General features: G+C 36.5%; 1 protein-coding gene across 4 annotated transcripts in view; it reads left to right on the top strand.

Annotated features, from left to right (window-relative positions):
• Nucleotides 1-703: 703 nt before the first annotated feature.
• MED23 (mediator complex subunit 23) overlaps nucleotides 704-21,130 on the top strand; it is a 45,028-nt gene continuing 24,601 nt past the window's right edge. For 2 of the 4 annotated variants that reach the window (XM_007078622.3, XM_042987162.1), the window contains exons 1-13: nucleotides 704-919; nucleotides 1,264-1,295; nucleotides 1,458-1,545; nucleotides 4,181-4,305; nucleotides 5,310-5,421; nucleotides 7,158-7,256; nucleotides 7,857-7,958; nucleotides 8,538-8,607; nucleotides 10,086-10,198; nucleotides 11,663-11,758; nucleotides 12,305-12,322; nucleotides 17,413-17,613; nucleotides 19,198-19,341. In XM_007078622.3, the coding sequence (XP_007078684.1) occupies nucleotides 872-919; nucleotides 1,264-1,295; nucleotides 1,458-1,545; nucleotides 4,181-4,305; nucleotides 5,310-5,421; nucleotides 7,158-7,256; nucleotides 7,857-7,958; nucleotides 8,538-8,607; nucleotides 10,086-10,198; nucleotides 11,663-11,758; nucleotides 12,305-12,322; nucleotides 17,413-17,613; nucleotides 19,198-19,341 (1,248 nt within the window). In that variant the 5' untranslated portion in view covers nucleotides 704-871. The remainder of the gene's footprint in view (nucleotides 920-1,263; nucleotides 1,296-1,457; nucleotides 1,546-4,180; nucleotides 4,306-5,309; nucleotides 5,422-7,157; nucleotides 7,257-7,856; nucleotides 7,959-8,537; nucleotides 8,608-10,085; nucleotides 10,199-11,662; nucleotides 11,759-12,304; nucleotides 12,323-17,412; nucleotides 17,614-19,197; nucleotides 19,342-21,130) is intronic. The other 2 variants (XM_007078623.3, XM_042987161.1) reach the window with 2 other exon arrangements.

Below are 21,130 nucleotides of genomic sequence, written 5' to 3'. Positions count from 1 at the left end.
AAACTGATGCTTGAAAAAATAAAGTGGTGAGTGAGGGGTATACTCCACAGTGCACTTAGCCACTGATTTGACCATGCCAGTAGATCAGCCTTCCTATTTGCCAACCCTTCTCCACCCCTACCCTCACCAAAGAGGCTAGGTATTCAGTAATAGGTAATAAATAACATTTATTATTTTATATGATTATAACTAAAAATGGTAGATATTATTATTTGATTATTCTAATTAAAAATCAGTAATAATGCGTTCATTTATTTTTTCAACCTTTTTTGAAAGCCTGCTATGTGTCACACACTGTGTAACTGAAGTTACCGTACTTGAGAAGATAAGGTCCCTGTCGTCAAGAAAGGTGTGGTCTCAAATCCAGGCTCCAGAAAGTCAGCAGGTGACAGACATCATGTTCACCTAGGTTGCAGGAGGAGCATTTCTCGCTGGCTGCCATTCCCTGGGCTCCAAGCTTTTTTCCTTCCCAGGAGCCAAAAGCACTAGCCCTGAGCCGGAAGCATCTCCCGCTCCAGCCGGGAGGTGGCGACCTGCAGCCGACGACGCCTCGGGGTACTTAGGTTCAAAGCTCCACTTGGGGGCGCTCTCGTCTGGCTCGCAGGCCGGCCTTCTCCACCGGCGGAACATTTGGCTGGGTCTCTGGTTTCTGCAGGTTTCATAACCCGCACGCACCCGGCACTTCCGGGCTTCCGGGCAGACTCCTGCGGTTTGCTGGGCCTCGAAAGGGGATCCTTTCCGCTGAGCGCTAGAGAAAGCGACTCCTGAGAGCCCAGGTTTCCGGCGGGCGTCTCCGCCCCTCTGCCCCTCAATTCCCGGAGCTCGGGTCTAACCCGGGCCGCTCGCTGGGCCTCCTAGGAAGGCAGGGGCGATGGTCCAAATGGAGACGCAACTGCAGAGCATTTTTGAGGACGTGGTGGTGAGTGGAGCCACCAGGAATAAAGGGCAGTGGCCGGGCGAGGGGGACACTCGGTGGCTGACTCAAGGAACCCGGCCCAGGCAACCTGTCCCCTTCCTCTCCTTTGTTGTGACACCGTGCAGGTCCGCAAGGGTTTAGGAATCTCCAACAGCTGTCAACTTCAAAGTCGCCTTTGAAATCCACAATACCCTTCGTGACAGACCAGGCCGGGATTGTTATTTTGTGTGTGTCTCTGATTGAGTTGATTTGTCCTATGTTACATTGTAGTGTTTTTCTCGAGGAGGTCCCTCCTTTTTTCTTCTTCTTTTGTTTGTTTTACATCGTTTACTTTTTGTTTTTTACAGAAAACGGAAATTATAGAAGAGGCTTTTCCTGGGTGAGTATATATGCATGGCAGATTTTTGTGTTTTCACATGAGTGTATTTTTGTAAGATTTTACTTTGGTTTGTCTTGGAGATATGTAAGATCGATAAGATTCTGGTTATGTTGAATTACTGTTTTAGAACTAGTAGCAAATAATCTGACTTTTGTGTTTTAGAATGTTTATGGACACCCCTGAAGATGAAAAAACAAAACTAATTAGCTGTTTGGGGGCCTTCAGACAGTTTTGGGGTGGTCTTTCTCAGGTGAGCACTGCATTTTTACGACATTCAGCTGATGATTTTTGATGCCTTCTTTTTTACATTATTTTGTTGTTGCTGTTAAGGTATTTCTGGAAAGGGAGAAATAAGTTTGTCAATACTTTTTATTTGTATATTCAGGCTTCCATTTGTTTCCATTTGTATTCTTCTAGTGGAGAACCAGTACTGAGAAGTCAAGTTGATAACAGCACAGTGTGAGATGTCTTTAAAAATCTACCCCATGTTAGATTATATAAAACCATTTTCATCCTATTTTGATTTATTTGGTGCAAGGGAAAAGAGCTGTGGTAGAAGTGTAAAAGATACAAATTTCATTCATTTTCTCAACAAAGGAGCTACAAAGCATTGATACAAAGATACTATGATCAAAGATACTAAAGTAAAGGTACAAAAAAATGCCACAATAAGGATACTATAATAAAGATACTAAGATATTACAATAAAAATGAGGAAAGGAGCAGCAAAACTTAGTAACAAAGAACAGTCACCAGAAAATATGTTCGTGAAAAAGACAAAATGTGTGATCCTTAAAGAGCTGCTGTTCCAGTAGTGTATTATCTTCTCATGGTGAATTATTTGTAGGAAAATGAGAACCGTTCCCATTTAAGCCACTGGTGATAAGACTTGCTGCTCAAACATGGGTTACATAATGGCATATATTCTCTTTTTTTTAATTTTTTTTTTTTTTATTAGAGACCCTGAGAGGAGGAGAGGGGCAGAGGGACAGAGGGGGAGAAAGAGACAGAGAGAGAGTGTCTTAAGCAGGCTCCGTGCTCAGCACACAGCCCGATGCTAAACTTGATTACTTGACCCTGAGATCATGACCTGAGCCAAAATCAAGAGTCGGATGCTCAACTGACTGAGCCACCCAGGCGCCCCGGCATATATTCATTTAAAAAAAAATGTTTTAATTACTTTCTAATAGGTAATATATTCATATGACTCCAAATGCAAAAGGTACCAAAAAGGGGGACCCTACGAATAGTCTGCCTTCTATCTTTCTTAACTTAATCACCTACTTTTTCATGTCAGCAGCCAGTATCCCCAGTTTGTTGCCTTCTGGAAGTATTTTACACATGTAGAATCAATTTTTATAAAACATTCATATAATGTGTACACTGTTCATTAGCACCTTTTTTCCTCTTACTATTAAATTCCGAAAGTAATTCTACATTAATCCATTGAAAGTTACTTCTGCCTTTCATACAGTAGCATAATCCATTATATGACTATACCTTCCTTTATTTAACCAGTCTCCTACTGAGTGACATTTAGGTTATTTCTTAGGTTATTTAAACAATACTAAATGAATAACAATACTTTAAACAGTACTAAAATGAATAATATTCTGCATAGGACACTGTGCAGAATAAATTCCTGAAAGTAGTATTGGTAGGTTAGAGGGTATGTCTATTTATAATTTTTATACAGATTGCCTAATAGCTTTTCCTAAGGGTCATACCAGGCAAGGGGAGAATAAGCGTACCTGTTCCCAGCCTCACAGTAGGGTGTTAATGAATGTTTCTTGATGTTTACCAATCTAAAACAGGAGAAATTATATCTCATCATGGTTTATTTTGCATTTCTCTAATATCGAACATCTTTTCAACATATTTTAATTTTTAAATAATTTATTAAACATTTTATTTTAATTTGGGTTAAGGATGGCCTGTGTGTTCAAGAAGTTTATATTCTAATGGGGGAGCCAGGAAGAAAATAGATATTTCTTTTTTTTTTTTTAACTTTTTTTTTTTTTATTTATTTATTTTTGAGACAGAGACAGAGCATGAACGGGGGAGGGTCAGAGAGAGGGAGACACAGAATCTGAAACAGGCTCCAGGCTCTGAGCTGTCAGCACAGAGCCCGACGCGGGGCTCGAACTCACGGACTGCGAGATCGTGACCTGAGCCGAAGTCGGCCGCTTAACCAACTGAGCCACCCAGGCGCCCCAGAAAATAGATATTTCTAAATCATCATTATATTTTCAACAATAGAAGTGTGTTTGAGGGACAGTAGTAGTGCAGAAGAGGAGGACATGTAGGTCCCTCTTGAGGGTATCCTAGAAGACAAACTGATATGGGTACTACATTTTGGTATCAGGTTATACAAGTCTAGAAATTTGATATGTCATTGGATTCATAATTAGGCTGTTAGGGATTAGATTTCACACAATTCTCATGAGGCTGATATACTGACTCACAGTGGATCCCCACCCCACCCCCCTCCCCCAGCCCAATGACAGGAATGTTTATATCTGCCATTAAGGGCATTGCTTACAATTTCTTACACAGTACACAGTCTTTGTTAGCGCTTTCTACTGACCATGAAAATACTAAGAAAATCTTACTCCCTCTGGCAGTCTCATGTAATAAAAATAGTGGGAATTTAATCTATAGAATTGTATTGATTTTAAGTTTAATATGACTGAAATACTAAATCTGAATTTTTTCATTTTGTCTTTTTTTTTTTAATTGTTTTCATTCATGAATGTTTATAGTGGAGTATTTCATTCATAGTCTTGATATACTCCCAGGTATATTAGCTATTTGTTAGCTCTGTATATGGCTATATATAAAATATCACTTTGGACCTAAAATATAATCATTTTTTAATTTTCCAGGAATCTCATGAACAGTGCATCCAGTGGATTGTTAAATTTATTCATGGCCAGCATAGTCCTAAAAGAATTTCTTTTCTTTATGACTGCTTAGCGATGGCAGTGGAGACTGGTCTCCTTCCACCCAGGTATGTTCACTGATAGAGCAATCCAAAGAATTTTTTTTTGTTAATATTTGGAAATTGATCCAGGTTGTTATAATAGAGTAAAAGAATGAAAAAGGAGGTTAGGCTCAACAAGTAATCCTTCATAAAATGTCAGGTTTTAGTTTCTAGCATATAGTATTCTTAGAATTGTGTACATAAAAGCTCAAAACCAGGCGGGCTTTGCCTTTCAACTCAGGAGCTAGGATCACTTAACTTTTCCTGCACAATGAACTACATGAACACATTGTGACTTAAAACAATAATAATCCTCTTATTAACACTCATGGTTGCAGTGATTGAGTTCAGTAGGCAGTTTTTCTCAGGATCTTGAGATTGCAGTCGGATGGTAGCTATGGCTATAGTTATCACAAAGGTTTCCCCATTCATGTCTGGTGGTTGATGCCTGGCTGTTATCTGAGACTCTAGCTGGGGCTATCATCTGGAATCTACACATGCCCTCTCCTTGTGATCTGGACTTTCTCACAGCATGATGGCACCCAACACAAGCATTCAAAAGAAGGCTAGACAGAAGCTACATTACCTTGCCTTGGATGTCATAAGCGCCCCTTTTGCCATAATCTTAGGCCTGCCCAGATTTTAGGGAAGAAAGTGTAGACCCTTCTCCCACCTCTTCATGGGAGTAGTGTCAGTGTCACACTTTAAAAGAGCGTGTGGGATTGAAAATCTTGTTTCAGTCATCTTGGAAAAATACAATCTACCGCAAACTGATAGATGGTAAGCATTTCATCTATAGTTTCTGGTAGATTTCTGTCTAGCAAGAATATACACAATATTATTGTGTTCAGTTTTGTGTTCTGTCTTTCACTTAAGTGAAAAAAATGTACATAATTTTTTAAAGTACGTTTGAAAAGTAATGTTCCTTTCGCAGAAACGCTATGATAAATACACAGAATACACAGACCTTGGCTGTTAGAGAATTTGAAAAATTCTGTTATGTAACTGGAATGGGTATTCTTATTTTCTAGGATGGTTTGTGAATCCCTGATAAACTCTGACACACTGGAATGGGAAAGAACGCAGCTTTGGGCCTTAACATTTAAACTAGTTCGGAAAATAATTGGGGGAGTGGATTACAAGGTATTTTTTCCTAATTATAAAAAGTAATCACTTTCAGACATGATTGATTTTTAGTGTGTAGATCTTAATTTCAGATGGAATAAATGAAATGGAAGCATTTATTTTTTGTTGTATTTCCTAAAGGAACTTAAAATTGCTCAGTGTTTCCCATAGCTTCTCTGCTCTCCTCCCAACATTCTTTTTATTTTTAAATTAAAAAAAAATTTTTTTTAATGTTTATTTATTTTTGACAGAGAGAGAGACAGAGCATGAGCAGGGGAGGGCCAGAGAGAGAGAGGGAGACACAGAATCCGAAGCAGGCTCCAGGCTCTGAGCTGTCAGCACAGAGCTCGACGCGGGGCTCGAACTCACGGACCGCGAGATCATGACCTGAGCCGAAGTCGGCCGCTTAACCGACTGAGCCACCCAGGCAGCCCTCTCCTCCCAACATTCTTAAAAATTCCAGTCCTAATATATATGATGAGTAGGGAAGTCACCAGCAGATTCTGTTGCCTTTTCATGTCACAGATCTTACAATGTTGCGCCCCTTTCAAATGAAAGAGCACAGAGCAGGGGCATGTGAAACCATGAAGGGATGTAGTCATCAGCTGCTAAAGGGAGCAAGCCCTGTTTCACCTCTGCTTTGACCTCCTTTGACCATATATGCTTCAGCGCTCTTCTCTTGACCCAGAATAACAGCACACACTCTCCCTGTGTCTCGTAATACAACTCAGGGTCTCCCTTGCTGCAAACACCATTCTCCTCCATTCAGACTACCTTTGTTATTGTCCTTTTTGAAAGGATTGCCATTGTCTGACCCTAGGCTTTATCTGTATTATCTGTATTTTCTCTAATCAGAAATGACTTAAACTGCCTAATTATTGATCTGCATCATGATTTCATACAAAATTAATTCTAAGAAACTTTTTTATTTCTTTCTTTCTTTTTTTAATTTTCTCTTTACTTACACTTCACTTTCCTTAGCAGGTTTACTTGGAGTTTTTGCTTTCTTCACTTGATCTTAGCCAAAAAGCCGAGAAACAATGGAGTTTTGCTTTCTAATTTGTAGGATGCCTTATAATTTTTTTTCTAATTTCTTTCATGTGTATGTTTTGTCTCTTTTTTGCAAGACTGATCACACAGTTTATACTCCATAAATGCATGTTAAATGAAATTTTTTCTCTCTATATCTGATTCTGCTCTGAAATAAGGCAACTAGTAATAGATAGGAGATGACCAATTAACAGAATAGCCTTATTGGATAAGTTTGAGTGATTAGGTATGTGATAGATGAGAAGGGGGAGTAAAGTTAGAATACGACAAAGCGAGTAAGCAGAAGGGATCACCTGCCAGAAAATTTAATATTATGGCCCATGTCTCAGAGTGTTTTCGAGTTCTATTTAAATATATTTTTGTAAGCTCAAATTAAACTTTTTGGACTCTCATAATAATAGAAAGTGTAGTAATGTTGTGAGGGTCCGAAAAACTTAGCAGAGTGTGGACTGATTTTTATTTGTAAGTGACTTTCTTTGTTCATTCATATTGTAGGACATTCTTTAGAATTCTGTTTTGCAACATGACTCTTCTCTTGGGTTAATGTTAGGGACTTAAATGTTAGCTCTGATTCAGAAAAATTGAAAATGTGACATTGAAGGTAACATTTTTTTCTGATTATGTGATGTTGAAATTTTTAGGTGTTTTAACCTAGCACGGGGGGCACTACTTAGTTTTAACCTATGAGTTTTTTCTTATATCAGGGTGTTCGAGATCTCTTAAAAGTGATTTTGGAGAAAATCTTGACAATTCCCAATACAGTGAGCTCAGCTGTTGTACAGCAGCTTCTAGCAGCAAGAGAGGTAATTTAGGACATGTTTGCAATTCATTGATCATAATCTCAAAAAAGTCTATTTTTATATAGATCTGTGCCTTTAAAACATATGGTAGTTTGTGAACTGTTCCATTTGGGTACTTCTACAAAAATCACTTCTAGTTTTACTGTTTATTATATTTTTATGATATGATTAAAATGTATTTTACTTTTATTGTATTTCTAATGAAAATTTTAATTAAGTCATAGCTTTTAATTATGAAAACAATATAGACTTAAAGTATTTTCAGCTGTTACAAGACCATAGCCTGTGGACCACTGAAAGATCTTTGTGCTTAGTGACTAATGTTGCAAGAGTTGTCACTTTGATCTGTTGCTTTCCTCTTAGAGGCTACCAATATTTAAAGCAAGGTTATTTACTAACATCCATTTCATCGTCCATTAATCTTCATTTTTAGAGATTCTTCACATATAAATGAATTCTTTTATGCTATAGTGTAAGCCCATTAAACCCATAATATCATATCCTTGCTTTTAATATCTTTGTTCTTGTTGCCACTGTTGCATATAAAGGGCTTATCTGTGGAACTAATCAAGAACAATAACATTGTTCTTTTATTTTTCTTAGGTTATAGCATATATCTTGGAAAGAAATGCCTGTCTATTACCAGCCTATTTTGCAGTCACAGAGATCAGGAAACTATATCCTGAGGGAAAACTTCCACACTGGGTAAATCTGATATTTTCTATATTTTTTAATAGAAATTTTAATCAAAAATAGTTATATTAATCTAATTTTTGTGGGTTTTTTTACTTATTTTTTTTAAAATTTACATCCAAATTAGTTAGCATATAGTGCAACAATGATTTCAAGAGTAGATTCCTTAGTGCCCTTACCCATTTAGCCCATCCCCCCTCCCACAACCCCTCCCGTTATATTAATCTAATTTTTGTGTGCTTATTTTCAAAATGGTCACTTTTATCCTGAGATAAAATGTGCTTTTTTTTTTATCATTATAATGTATTTGTTTTATTTTTCTGCTATCTTCTTGAGACAGTTTCTATATCATGTGTTAAAATATACCAGCTTCATCAAATAGCTAAGGACATGGTGGTATGATTTGGCTTAATTCAGGGACAGATGAACTGGGAAGTAATTCTTTGTAAGGAAGTATAAGAGGACTAACTTTTGAGTCATTTTTATATGCTAAGTATTGTATTAAATCTTAACATATTGTCTCATTTTATATAAATGATGGTTATATTCAGAGCAGTCTTGATTTTATTTTTGTACTTGTTTTGTTTTTAGTTACTTGGAAACTTGGTATCAGACTTTGTGGATACCTTCAGGCCCACAGCAAGGATAAACTCCATTTGTGGTAGGATTATAATTTAAAATACACTAAATAATACCTGGTTTTTAGTCAGCTACTGAACAAAATTTGCAGATGTACCTTACACATGTCCTAGTGGTTTGTTATTTTGATAATTCTGTAGAAGCTTAATAATAGCCATTTCCTTGTTTTCAGGTACTTTTTGTGTTGAGTGTAGGGAGGAAAACACAGGTGTCTGGACTAGGTCTAAGCTTCAGGTGGAATCATTCTAGAAGATGTTTTTCCTGGTGAAAAGAGGGAACTTTTATTAGAGCTAGTAAAGCCCCATGGAATCTCCAGGCAACTAGAAGTCTCATCCGATCTGTCCCTCTGAGGCCATAGTACACAAGACTATCAGGTTCTTTCAGCCCATTCCAATTCACACTTTTGTTCTATACTTCATTTCTTTTGTTTTTCATTTTTTCATGTTTTGTTAGACTCTCGGAATTTTTTTATTTATTTTTTCCTTAGATTGTTCTTTTTGAGAAAAAGAGAGAGAACAGGGGAGGGGCAGAGAAAGAGAATCTGAAGCAGTCTCCACTATCAGCACTGAGCCTGATGCAGGACTTGATCTCACAACCCTGAGATTATGACCTAAGCTGAAATCAGGAGTAGGACATTTAACTGACTTAGCCACCCAGGCACCCCTCAGAATTTTCTTTTAAAAATAATCATGTGATTTGGCAATTTGTGCAGTGCGCAGCAGTGTTTGGGTATATAGACCATTATTTAGTTGATGACCAAATTTTCAGCACTTCTTTTGAGTCAGGTGCTATTCTAGATTGGAAATACAAAAATAAAGCAAACAGACACTAGACAGATAGTTCTCAGACGTCTAGCTTTTGTAACTGAGTGGATATTGGTACCATTTAATGAATTCTAGAAGTGGTGCAGATTTGAGAAGCATGATGAGTTCAACTTAAGATGTGTTAAGCTTGAGGTGCCTGTGGGACATCCAAGTGACAATATTCATTAGGCAGTCGGGTATCTGAGTTGATGGTCATATGCTACATCTAAGGCCTCTAGGAACATCATGTGTAAAGTGAATCGTGTTGACCCTAGACTAGAGATCTGTAAACTTTTTCTATAAATGGTGATATAGTAAATATTTTAGGCTTTAGGAACCATTCAGTCTGTTGGAACTCCTCGGCTCTGTCATTGTGGTGCAAAAGCATCAGTGTTCCAGTAAGACTTTACAAAAACAGGCAGCAAGCTGCATCTGGCCCACGGATTATAGTTTGCTATCTCTAACCTAGATACTTGGACAAATGTAACATTTTTGAATTTGGAATGTCTGTACAATTGGTCTTCGACCATCTGGACTAAAAATAATCAAAGAAAATTCCCGAAATTTAACTACAAGCTTTTTACAATCAGTGTCTGATTCAGCCCAGATATTTATTAAATATTCACAGAATGATCAAAGGACCAGGCATTTCTGTGTTCATGTTTACTTAAAAACATTTTTTTTGTAATACATACAGGCCGCTGCAGCCTTCTGCCAGTTGTAAATAACTCGGGAGCCATTTGTAACTCGTGGAAATTGGATCCTGCAACTCTTCGTTTTCCTTTGAAAGGCCTCTTGCCATATGATAAGGTATGTAGATAAATATAATGGAATTTTCGATCCATCTAACAGCCTTCATCCTGGATTATTTGATGTGTTGTGCTAAATTATCTCTTCATAGGCTGAAGAAGTACATATTTAATGAAAAATTGTGGTTTATCATGTGATTCTAGTATCCAATTATTCCCTGTGGTTTTTGATATTGTGGATGTTTATGCTCCAGTGGACAAAGCACATAGACTAAGAAAACTGAATCTTTAAGTAGAATCCTTGTTTTTATTCTTCCTTTACAAAGTGAGGACCAAAAATGAATTTGTGTGGTTCTTAAAATTCGAAGAGTGAGCCTCTCCTTTGTTAGATTTTTTATTTTTATTTTTTTAAGTTTCTTTAAGTAATCTCTACACCCAACATGGGGCTTGAACTCACAACCCTAAGATCAAGAGTCACATGCTCTTCTGACTGAGCCAGCCAGGTGCCCTGACTTTTGTTAGATTTTTTAAAGAGGGGATGGAAAGGACAAAAGTGAAATAGAGTATTCTCAAAGGAAAAAAATCTATAAGTATCAATAAAATGAAGCATGACATACAGATACAACACTATACTGAAATTTGATAGATTCATTATAGTATGGTTGAAATGGTTATAGAGCAGGGTATGGGGAAGACTAGATATTTTTCATGTAAATGTTTCGTGTCAAAAATGATGTACAGAGCGATTAGGAAACTTGCTCAGAAGTGAGGAGAGTGAATAGTGAAACTAAGGTCACAATTCTGAGTTCTCGGCATATTATTAGTCAGCAAACTTTGGAATGTGAAAGAGTGGTAAACTACATGGAATTTATAGTTACCATGAGAGCAATGATATTGAAAATAGATAAATAACTTATGCACTTACTGTATGCCCAGCACTAAGAACTTTTTTGCAATAACCCTTATTCTCGACTATCGTCTTAGTGTCTCCATTATACATATGATGCAACTGAGACAGAGTGGGGTAGCAGTTTGGCTAAGGCCCCTTGTTTAGGAAATGGTAGAGTCAGTATTTGAACTCAGACAATCTGACTCCAGAATCTACACTCTTAACCCCTTTACTATCAAGTCATTTTCCTCCAAATTTGGAAGTAGTGTTTATATTAACACTATGAAAGTGATTGGAAACTGCCTCCATTCCTTTGGTTAGATTTCTGAGCAGAAGATTCTTTCCTTACAGTGATGCTTAAGACTTTCATGTGACTGTAACTGAAGTCATTTCAAAATTTAGCCTCTGTATGACCTTGGGCAAGTCCCTTCATCTCAGTTTTATCACCTATGAAATGAGGGGTGGGGTCAGATTAACTGTAAGCACTAAAATCCTATGATTTTTTTCCACTAGATACTGCCTACTGTATGAAGGTAACAAGTGCCTTTAGTGGATTTTTCTTATCCCAATTTCAAATTATTTGAATTAACATTTACTTTGATCTTGAAGCAATAATTTTTTTTATTTTCTTTAAAGGATCTGTTTGAACCACAGACTGCTTTGTTGAGATATGTATTGGAGCAGCCTTATTCCAGGGATATGGTCTGCAATATGCTAGGTTTAAATAAGCAGGTACTGTACTATGCTGGAAACCTAGTAAATTCTGCATAGAATCTGCACTATTCTTTTCTCTTTTCTTTGCTAGAGCTAACTGAGCAAAACAGTTAAGAACTATTTGGTGATTTTTTTTTTTTTAATATGTGGTTTATTAAACAATGAATTGTTCCTATCATTTATATATTGCTTTAAAAATGTTTAAATTAAAAAGGAGATATTTTAAAAGTTGGTTTATTTTGCATTGCTTTTTTTTCTATAAGGCCAGTTTCAAGTATACCTTTTGCCAGAGAAACCTACACATGACTTAACCATAATTTTTGACTTTTTTGTTGTTTGGGTGCCTATTTTTATAACCCTTGGTATCTTCAGCGTGGCCTGGCTGCTGATTTTTTCCCCCCTTTTTGGTGTATGTTTGTTTTTGGTGGTTTAACATGTGGGAGGGTTTGTGCTGACTCTGGGTTCCTTGAGGCTGGCCTCATAGTCACTGTTTTGTCTTTTCTTTTTTTCTTCCTTTATTTTTGTTCTGTCCTGTCTTGTCCTGCCCATCCTCCAATGCTCTAGACCTTGAACATTGCTCAGGTATGTTCACAACCTTACTGTTGTATTGTGACTAACGATACGCTGGCCGCTTTGTAGCCACTGATTCCATTTAGAGAATACATGTATGGTCGGGGCTTGAAATTGGCAGGACCATGCTGAGACCAAGGCCACTAAAACGAATTTCTTCTTGGGATATGAGAGTTGTTTTTGGTGGATTGTTTTTGGTTTTGGTTTTTGGTGTTTGTTTTTTTATATTCTTTTTTTTTCTTTTTTCTTTTTTCCTTTTTTTTTTTTTTTTTTAACAAAAAGAGACAACACCTGGCACACAATAACACCTGTCACTTTTTGATGGGTGGTTTTTCCTTCCCACTCCATTTTCCTTTTTTTTTTTTTTTTCTTTTTTTATACTTTAGGGCTAAAGCTCGCCTTGTGGAATTTTCAGACATGGAAAGATTTGTGGTGGCCTTTATCTTTCCGGATTATTAAAACATAAATAAATAACATCTATAAAACTATTTACATTGCTTTGCCTTAAAACAAAAACAAATTAAAAACAAAACAAAAAAGAGGGAAAAGCACTTTACTAGAGATACGTTATTTTAAAAGTTGGAGTGGTAAACTTTATGCAGGGAAGGTTTTTTTGGAAACATGGGGATTGACTAAGAAATGTCACACTCTTAGGTGACCCCACACCTGCTTGACAAACACCCTTCTTTGTCAGTCTTTGCCAGAAGTGTCCTCCTCCTAGAGTGGGCTCCTTGCAATTGAAGCTCACCTGTGGTGGGAGAAAAACACTATGGCCAAACTTTACGAACCAAACTCTTATACAGTCCCAAGTCTGTTCCAGGACTTTTCACCTTTGAGATTTTAAGCAAAATAGTGGTTCCAATTATTTTTGTTAAAAATTTTTGAGCCCAACATATTAAAATAGACCAGCTTTTTGATTTTAAAAAGACGTTCTTGTCTAGGTTACATAAAATAGCGTTACTGTTTGCAATACTATAGTGAAGGTTGTGCCAGTGCTTCCATTTATAAAGCCCTATTTTTAAGGACATATAGCTTGGCCATAAAACTTGCTCAGTGTTGAAACTTTGCATGCCAAACCTCACCCTAGTAGCAGTATCTCTTTTATTATTTTAAGTTTTTTCTTCTGAAAAATTTACCAAGTTTCCTTGTTTGGACAAGCCTATGTTCATGTGAAACTGAACTGCCTCACACTACAGTACCTGACAGTCACTTCACACAGTCTGTCAATTTAACATCTTAAATAGCAAGTCATTATTTCTGATCAGCTTTCACTTGAGTTAGAGGTAAGTATTCAGCCAACTTTGAAAGAATGCTTCATGCTATGTCTTAAAACTAATTTTTGCAATGAACTTTAAGTCATACTTGACTCAATTTTTTTTTTTTACAGTTTGGTGGATAAATGTACCCATGGTCATTTGAGCTGCGAGTACCTTCCCCCAGATAGCCTTGGCTATCATTAGCTTTTTTCTCTTGGGATGCAGCTCTTCTCAGACTAGAAATTGACAAAACAATTCATAGAAGAGTATTTCTGATTTGATTATTTTAATAACAAGTTTCAACCTAAAAAAAGTTTATGACTAAGACATAAATCCGTAAAAAATAAAGTTTATAATGGAAATGCTGACAGAACATTATTAGTATTGGTCCCACTGTAAACATTGTCAAAAGTTCACAATTCATCAGTAATTGTTTGGTACAAAACTCTGTAGTGAATGGACTTGTAGATGGAAGATATATGCTGAACTGACTTGATATATTAATTTTACCACCTGGAAAGTAGAGTAGAAAGTGAGAATACAAAGTATAAGGCATATGATTAAAAATAAACAAGTTATCTTATCACATCTTTTATCATTACAGAACTATATCCTGCACTATACTTTCTTGTCCTTTCTCTAGCAATGCAATAATTTACTCAAAGCTTGAAACTTTTTAAGAGCTGTCCATATTGCATTTTCCAGTAGGAATTGGGCTATATTTTATCCTAAAGTTGGTCACATTCAAAAAGTCGTAAATAGCCCAGTTCTGTGACCAGCAAGGTGGAGTGTTCCCAGTGGAAGAATCCTGTTTTATATGTTCACACAGCTTCATGTTCTTTCTGCCCAAGAAGAACATCATATAACAGATACACCCCTCAAGCTCTTATGTGGTGGTGTGTGAACTCTGGCCACCCTGAGACAGTGATAGACCAATCACTCAATTATCTTTGAAAGGCACCATTGAAAGTGGTATTAACTGGCATAGGGCTGATTGGCAGAGAATATGATAAATAACGTACAAAGGGATTTTTCTTCCCAACTTGTCCTGAATAGGTATTGCTCTAAAATTGATTTCTAGCACTGAAATAGTGGTTTGAAATTAACTTAAGCCCACCTAAGTACAGTATGTTAAAATTTTGCCACAAAAGCAGTACCAGAACTGTTACATCAAAAGGGTCAGGGGCCACTTAATCTAGGATATGGTTACTTGGACTGAAAAGCATTATCATTTTCCACTTGAAATAGTGGTGGGAAAGAATCAGGGGCATGAGTGGAGGTCAGTGTTAGTATTTCTATTAATGCCTTGTGCCTCCTTTTTAGCTTTTACCAAAGCTGAACATTTTAAATAAGTTTCCAATACAGTTTGAACTATCATGCAGAAATTGAAATGGTAAAATATTGAACTTAGATTCTTAATGTTAAAACAAGTTTTAACTAAATATTCATGTAAATATATAAACTAGCTAATTCAACTAAATGCCTAGATCTCGAAGGATTAAATTTACAGAAGCTTTCAGAAAGCATGTTGTGAACAGCCATAGAGCATCCATTGGCTTACAGAAGTATCATAGCCTAGTGATTGATAATCTTTATCAGATCATTAAACTGCTTTACAAATTTTCATTTGTTCCACTTTGTAAAATAATATACATGGTGGAGAGTATTAATTTTAATGTACTTATTTTTTAGTAATGAAAACTAAAGCCAAACTTACTATTCTAAAGTAGTTAGTGTAGATCATTTTATATTTCAACAGGGGTTTGGTTTTTTTTGTTTTTTTTTTTTTGTATTAATAAAATTGGCAAATAAACAGAGGAACTAACCTATCTTGAAACTTGGTTTGAGAAATATCCTTGGCTTTCATCAAAACACATGGGAAACACAGAGTTAATCCTGATAAATGTTCTGGCACACTCAGACGCCAGGGCATTAGATGTCATAGAGATTCCAGGCTGATTTAATTCTTAACAGAAAACTTAGAGGGAATTTGAATTGTGGTATGTATTGAAAGATCGTCAGCTTTAACTGTAAATTTCCTAGTTGTTCTTACTTTGTCAAAATCTTAATATTTTTGGTTTTCCTCTTTAAGTCATTAACTGTATGACTATTACTACACCCTAAAAATATGTAGGTAAGAGTCTGGTTTTTTAAAGACACACAGCTAATACTAAAAAGGGAAACTCCAAAATGACTCAGGTGCTAAAAACCAATTTTATTTAGTTTGCTCTTTTTTCCCCGAAGCAGACTGATGGAAGACCATCATGGATGGAGGAGTAGATGACAAATTGGTTAGTTTCCAAACTAGAAGGAAATTCCCATCAGTAATGAAAAATTCCTACTGGAAATCCTGGCTTTACTTCTTTTCACAAATTTTTCTGACTCTTGTATACTTTGAATGATTTCACTCTAAATTTGTGTTGTCTGACACATTCCTTAGGTTGTTGGTGGTTGGCAGAACTAGTGAATTTCAAGCCCTGTACACAGTAGTTTTGCATGCTGATTTAAGAAATAGTTCGTAGTGTTGTCTGTTGCACTTTGCTCTGCTTCATAATGATAATTACATTTGGAGGGAAAGTACTGTAGTCCCAACTGGTGGTGTTAATATTGCTATTTGTAAACCTGTAATGTGGTTGAACTGTGATCATGGCATTGTGTTTTGGAAAAAATATGAAACAACCATTGATGCTTACTGTTTCGGATAGATGTTTGTTTTATTTGCATGCTTTAAGAAAGTGCAGCTATATTGGAGCTTTACAAGTTTGGAGCTGGCAAAGAGCATGCAAAAGAGGGGATGCTATTCATTATGTTTTGTTTTTTTCCCAAATCCGTCCCCATTTTGCATTTTTTCCCTAAATTTAAAGAAATCATATCCCTTTTTCATGGCAAAAGACTAATAATCACATCTAAAGCTTAGAAAGAAAGCATCTGTATTAGTAATTGTATTCACTAGAAAGGCTTCCAACTGCCTGGCTATTAAGTCATATAACATATTTTATAAAAGAAATATGAAAATGGCTTAAAATATGGCTTAACATATTTCTTTTGGTAAAAGCATATTTTTTAAATCACTTTAAAAGCATAAATCTTTTTGCCTCTAGAAAGGGAAGTTGCATTTTCATTTTAGTGTTTAAATTCAATTCTTTTTCTTGTTTTAGATTTTAAAATAGTCTAATTTGAAATTAAAGCTGCATTATGTTTGGCTTTTAAGAAGGAAGAGCAGAGATTAACTTTGAGGTCGGTTATTCAGTAGAGGAAGTTTCCATTTCAATATCAGGATCAATACCACACACCGAAAAACAGATACTGAGTGTAATCTGGCAGCTATTTAGATATATCTCTGTGTGTAAAGGTACTGTAAACTTGTGGTGGTTGCTTTAAAATACATAGATTCTCACTGCCTTGTTTGTTCTCCTCACGATATTTGATTCTTGGAAATTCGGGGTTCTTCTATTTTGAGTTAGAATAGAAAATTAATACTACTATCCTCATTTCCTATGCTTTTTAAATTATCTTTTTTTCAAAGGATAAATAACTAAATTTTCTGCCTTGCAGTACCCTTTGTCAAATTGAAGCAGTGATGTCTGATGTCTGTATTAAAAGTTAAAAGTGAATAGGAAGTCTGTTCTGTGTGAGATCTGAAAAATAATCTTTGTAATGGAACTCATCCTCTATGATAATGTAACGTGATGCAGCTTTAATAGACTAAACCTAACCTTAACTTTCTAAGTTCAACTTCATTCCATGCTTCTCAGCCTCTTGTTACAATTAATGCCCATTAACCGGTAAACTTCTGAAACTAACCGGGAGGCTTTTGGAATACTGTATCTAATCTCTGCCCTACAGCACAAGCAGCGTTGCCCTGTGCTGGAGGACCAGTTGGTGGATCTGGTGGTCTATGCCATGGAGCGGTCCGAGACCGAGGAGAAGTTTGACGATGGGGGCACGAGCCAACTCCTGTGGCAGCACCTCTCGAGTCAGCTCATTTTCTTTGTGCTTTTCCAGTTTGCAAGTTTCCCACATATGGTCCTTTCTCTTCATCAGAAGGTGAGTACCAACTGTCCTGTCGGAGCCACTTCACCTGTCGATTGGTCGGCTTTAGACGGGTATCGACGCTGCCTAGTGGTTTTGGCAGTGGCAGAAGCTCTGAGCCCTGATGGCCGTTTTGTTCAGTGCCTTTATGGCTTCTAAACTTTCCACTTTCTCGTCACTGTAAATATTGGTTTCAGTCATTCATTCCACATATTCATAGTGCGAGGACCAGGGGATACAAAATGAAAAGGCACTACAGTACCCTCAAGGAGCTCCTTACTCGTGGGAAGATATAGCTATAAACAATTTGATTACAATAGTAGTTCGCATAATGGAAGCATGTTTTCCTGCAATGGAAACGAAAGAGAATAATCCCTATTAAAGACATCAGGAATGGCTTTAGCAAAGAGATATTGAAGACAAATAGAAATTTGCCAAGAGGAAAAGATAGGAAAGTGTTTCCATAGCAGTAAGATGATCATTTTGGAAAGGACAAAAGTGTGTGAGAATTGGAGAGAAAAATATAAATGGGGAAGTGTTAGTGAGAACAGAAAGGCAGTAAGGCAAGACCAGACGTGGAAAGCTTTATGTGGACAAACGTATTTGTTCTAATGAGTTTAGATTCTCTTTGGGCGGCAAATGAGGAGGGGAATGACCTCATCATATATACGTTGGAATAATTACTGCTAATTGCCACATGTAGGAAGATGGGGACATAAAGATGGACGGGTCCAAAGTCAGAGGCAAGGATGTTGGTAAGGGAACCTTTGCAGTGATCTGGGTGGGAGATGCTAACGGCCTAAGCCAGAAAAGAGAGGAGGAGCCCAAGACCAGAAAAGCTGAGAGGTGAATAGGACTTGGTAATGGGTAGGTAACAGAGGGAGTAACAGGAGTCTGGCATCACTCACTGGTTTCTACTTTGGCAGTGAATGAAAAAGTGGGACAATGAATCCAAAACAGGGAACACAAATGGACGAGGAAATTTGTAGAAGAGTTGGTTTTATCATAATGTTTTAGACATGTTGAATGCAAATAAATGTTGTTATAACATCTCTACAGCATGATTTTTGGGGGGAAAATTTTTCGTAAGCATTGTTAAAATCCTTCTAACCACCAGTTCCCCCCACTGCCACCCCCACCACCGTTGATTTCTGTTCTAATCTACAGGAAACCAGGAAAAGTGTTTTTTGATACCCACTCCTCAAGGATTTTAAATTAAAGAAAAAAAAATCCTTTTTGTATAATGAAGTATTCCTTGTGTTTTGATGAAAGATTTTTAGCAATTATCTTATATTAAACTTGATTCTCTTGCATACATGATCAACTTAGTTATGCTCTAAAACATTGAACTTTTGATATGTATAGTTGTTTTGGGATCAGGGAGGAACTCTATATATAATATTAAAATAAAAGGCTTTGCTTGGTGTGTCTTAAGTTGAGATTAAGTATTGTAAATGCCAAAGTGGGATGCTAACTTTCGGAGAACAGGGTTTCTCCTGTTTTTTGTGGGGGTTTTGTTTTGGTTTTTTCCCCTTTAAACTTTACTACATCCATCTCTTTAACCAGCTGTGTAGATCTGTATTTAAACATCTTTTACAGTTAGCAGGGAGAGGACTGATTAAAGGCAGAGATCATCTAATGTGGGTTCTCCTGCAATTCATTTCTGGAAGTATTCAGAAAAATGCACTCGCTGATTTTCTCCCTGTCATGAAGCTCTTTGACCTCCTGTATCCAGAAAAAGAAGTAAGTTTTACAAATTGTTAACAGTGTGATGAGGGGAGTATGTCTAATTTATACGTAAGGATTTTTGTGTGATTTTGTGAACAGGTTACCAGATTTGGAAGCTGAAAACCTGGGTTCTTTCCCAATTCTGTGACTAAAAATCATGAGATGGTACATTAGTCTCTCTTGATATTAGTTTACTCATGGAAAGTGAAGAAATTGAACTAGATTAGTTCTGAAGCTTATCTTAAATTGAACATCTATAGCAAGCTCTTTCTCTTTTTTTTTTTTTTTTTTTTGAGAGGGAGCATGAACAGGGGAGGGGAGGAAGGAGAGGAAGAGCAAGTATCTTCAACAGGCCCTATGCCCAGCACGGAGTCCAACATGGGGCTCGATCTCACAGTCATGAGATCATGACCTGAAACGAAATCAAAAGTGGTATACTTAACCAACTGAGCCAGCCAGGTGTATTTCTCTGTATTCTAAGTAGGTTTACAATTTTTTAAAAGCATTAAGTTGTTTTGATCTATACAAATCATTGAATGATCAAATAACATCAGTGTCTGTTAATGTCTGTTTTTGTTTGTTTGTGAGTTTAGTATGTTCCCCCATTGTTCTGTTAGATGAGGTATTTGGGTAAAATATGGTATATATTGACGATTGCCATTTCTTTAAACACATGTTATTATGGAAATTTTTAAATGCACAAAAAAGGTAGGGTGAATAAAAAAATAAACCCCTGTGTACTCATCACCAAAAAATATTTTCTAAGTTTTTCATTAGTCTCAGGTATACAGTATAGTGATTCAACAATTCTGTATGTTAGTGCTCATCAAGATAAGCGTACTCTTATCCCCATCACCTATTTTACCCATCCCCCCACCCACCCACCTCCCCTCTGGTAGCCATCACTTTGTTCTTTATAATTAAAAGTCTATTTCTTGGTTTGTCTCTCCCTTTTTTTTTTCTTTGCTCATTTGTTTTGTTTCTTAAATTCCACATATGAGTGAAATCATATGGTATTTGTCTTTCCCTAACTGCCTTATTTCACTTAACATACTCTTTAGCTCCAACCATGTTGCAAATGACAAGATTTCATTCTTTTTTGTGACTGAATAATATTCCATCGTGTGTGTGTGTGTGTGTGTGTGTGTGTGTGCACGCCATGTCTTCATTCATTCATCAGTGTACACTTGGGCTGCTTCCATAATTTGGCTGTTGTAAATAATGTTGCAGTAAGCACAGGGGTGTGTGTATCTCTTTGAATTCATGTTTTTCTGTTTTGGGGGTAAATACCTAGTAGCGTGATTACTGGATTGTAGAGTAGTTCTAACTTTTAAGGAACTTTTTGAGGAACCTCCATGATGTCTTCCACAGTTTGCATTCCCACCAACAGTGCACAAGGTTCCTTTTTCTCCACATCCTCACCAACACTTGTTTCTTGTGTTTTCTATTTTGGCCATTCTGACAGGTGTGAGGTGATACATCATTGTAGTTTTAAGAAACATCCTTGCTTCATCTTTCCACTTATCTTTTTTTGTTAATACTAGACAATTTTAAAGCAAATTCCACATGTCCATATCATTTCCCCCATCAGTATACAATATGTATAGTGTGTGTGATAATATATATTGAATACAGTACTTATTCAGATCGCATATTTCTTAATTTTTCTATGTTCTTGAAAACCATATATGTGACCTTTAGAAATTCTGAGTTTACAGTATATTTATCACATTCAGTAAAATTTCATAATGTGTCTGTTTTTTAAAGAATGTAAATTTTTGAATGATTGTGAATGCTCTGTGAC

The sequence above is a fragment of the Panthera tigris genome, chromosome B2 (assembly GCF_018350195.1).
Source record: "Panthera tigris isolate Pti1 chromosome B2, P.tigris_Pti1_mat1.1, whole genome shotgun sequence".
Taxonomy (NCBI): Eukaryota; Metazoa; Chordata; class Mammalia; order Carnivora; family Felidae; genus Panthera; species Panthera tigris.
The sequence above is the reverse complement of the archived record's forward strand: the minus strand, read 5'-3'. Positions and strand labels throughout refer to the sequence as shown.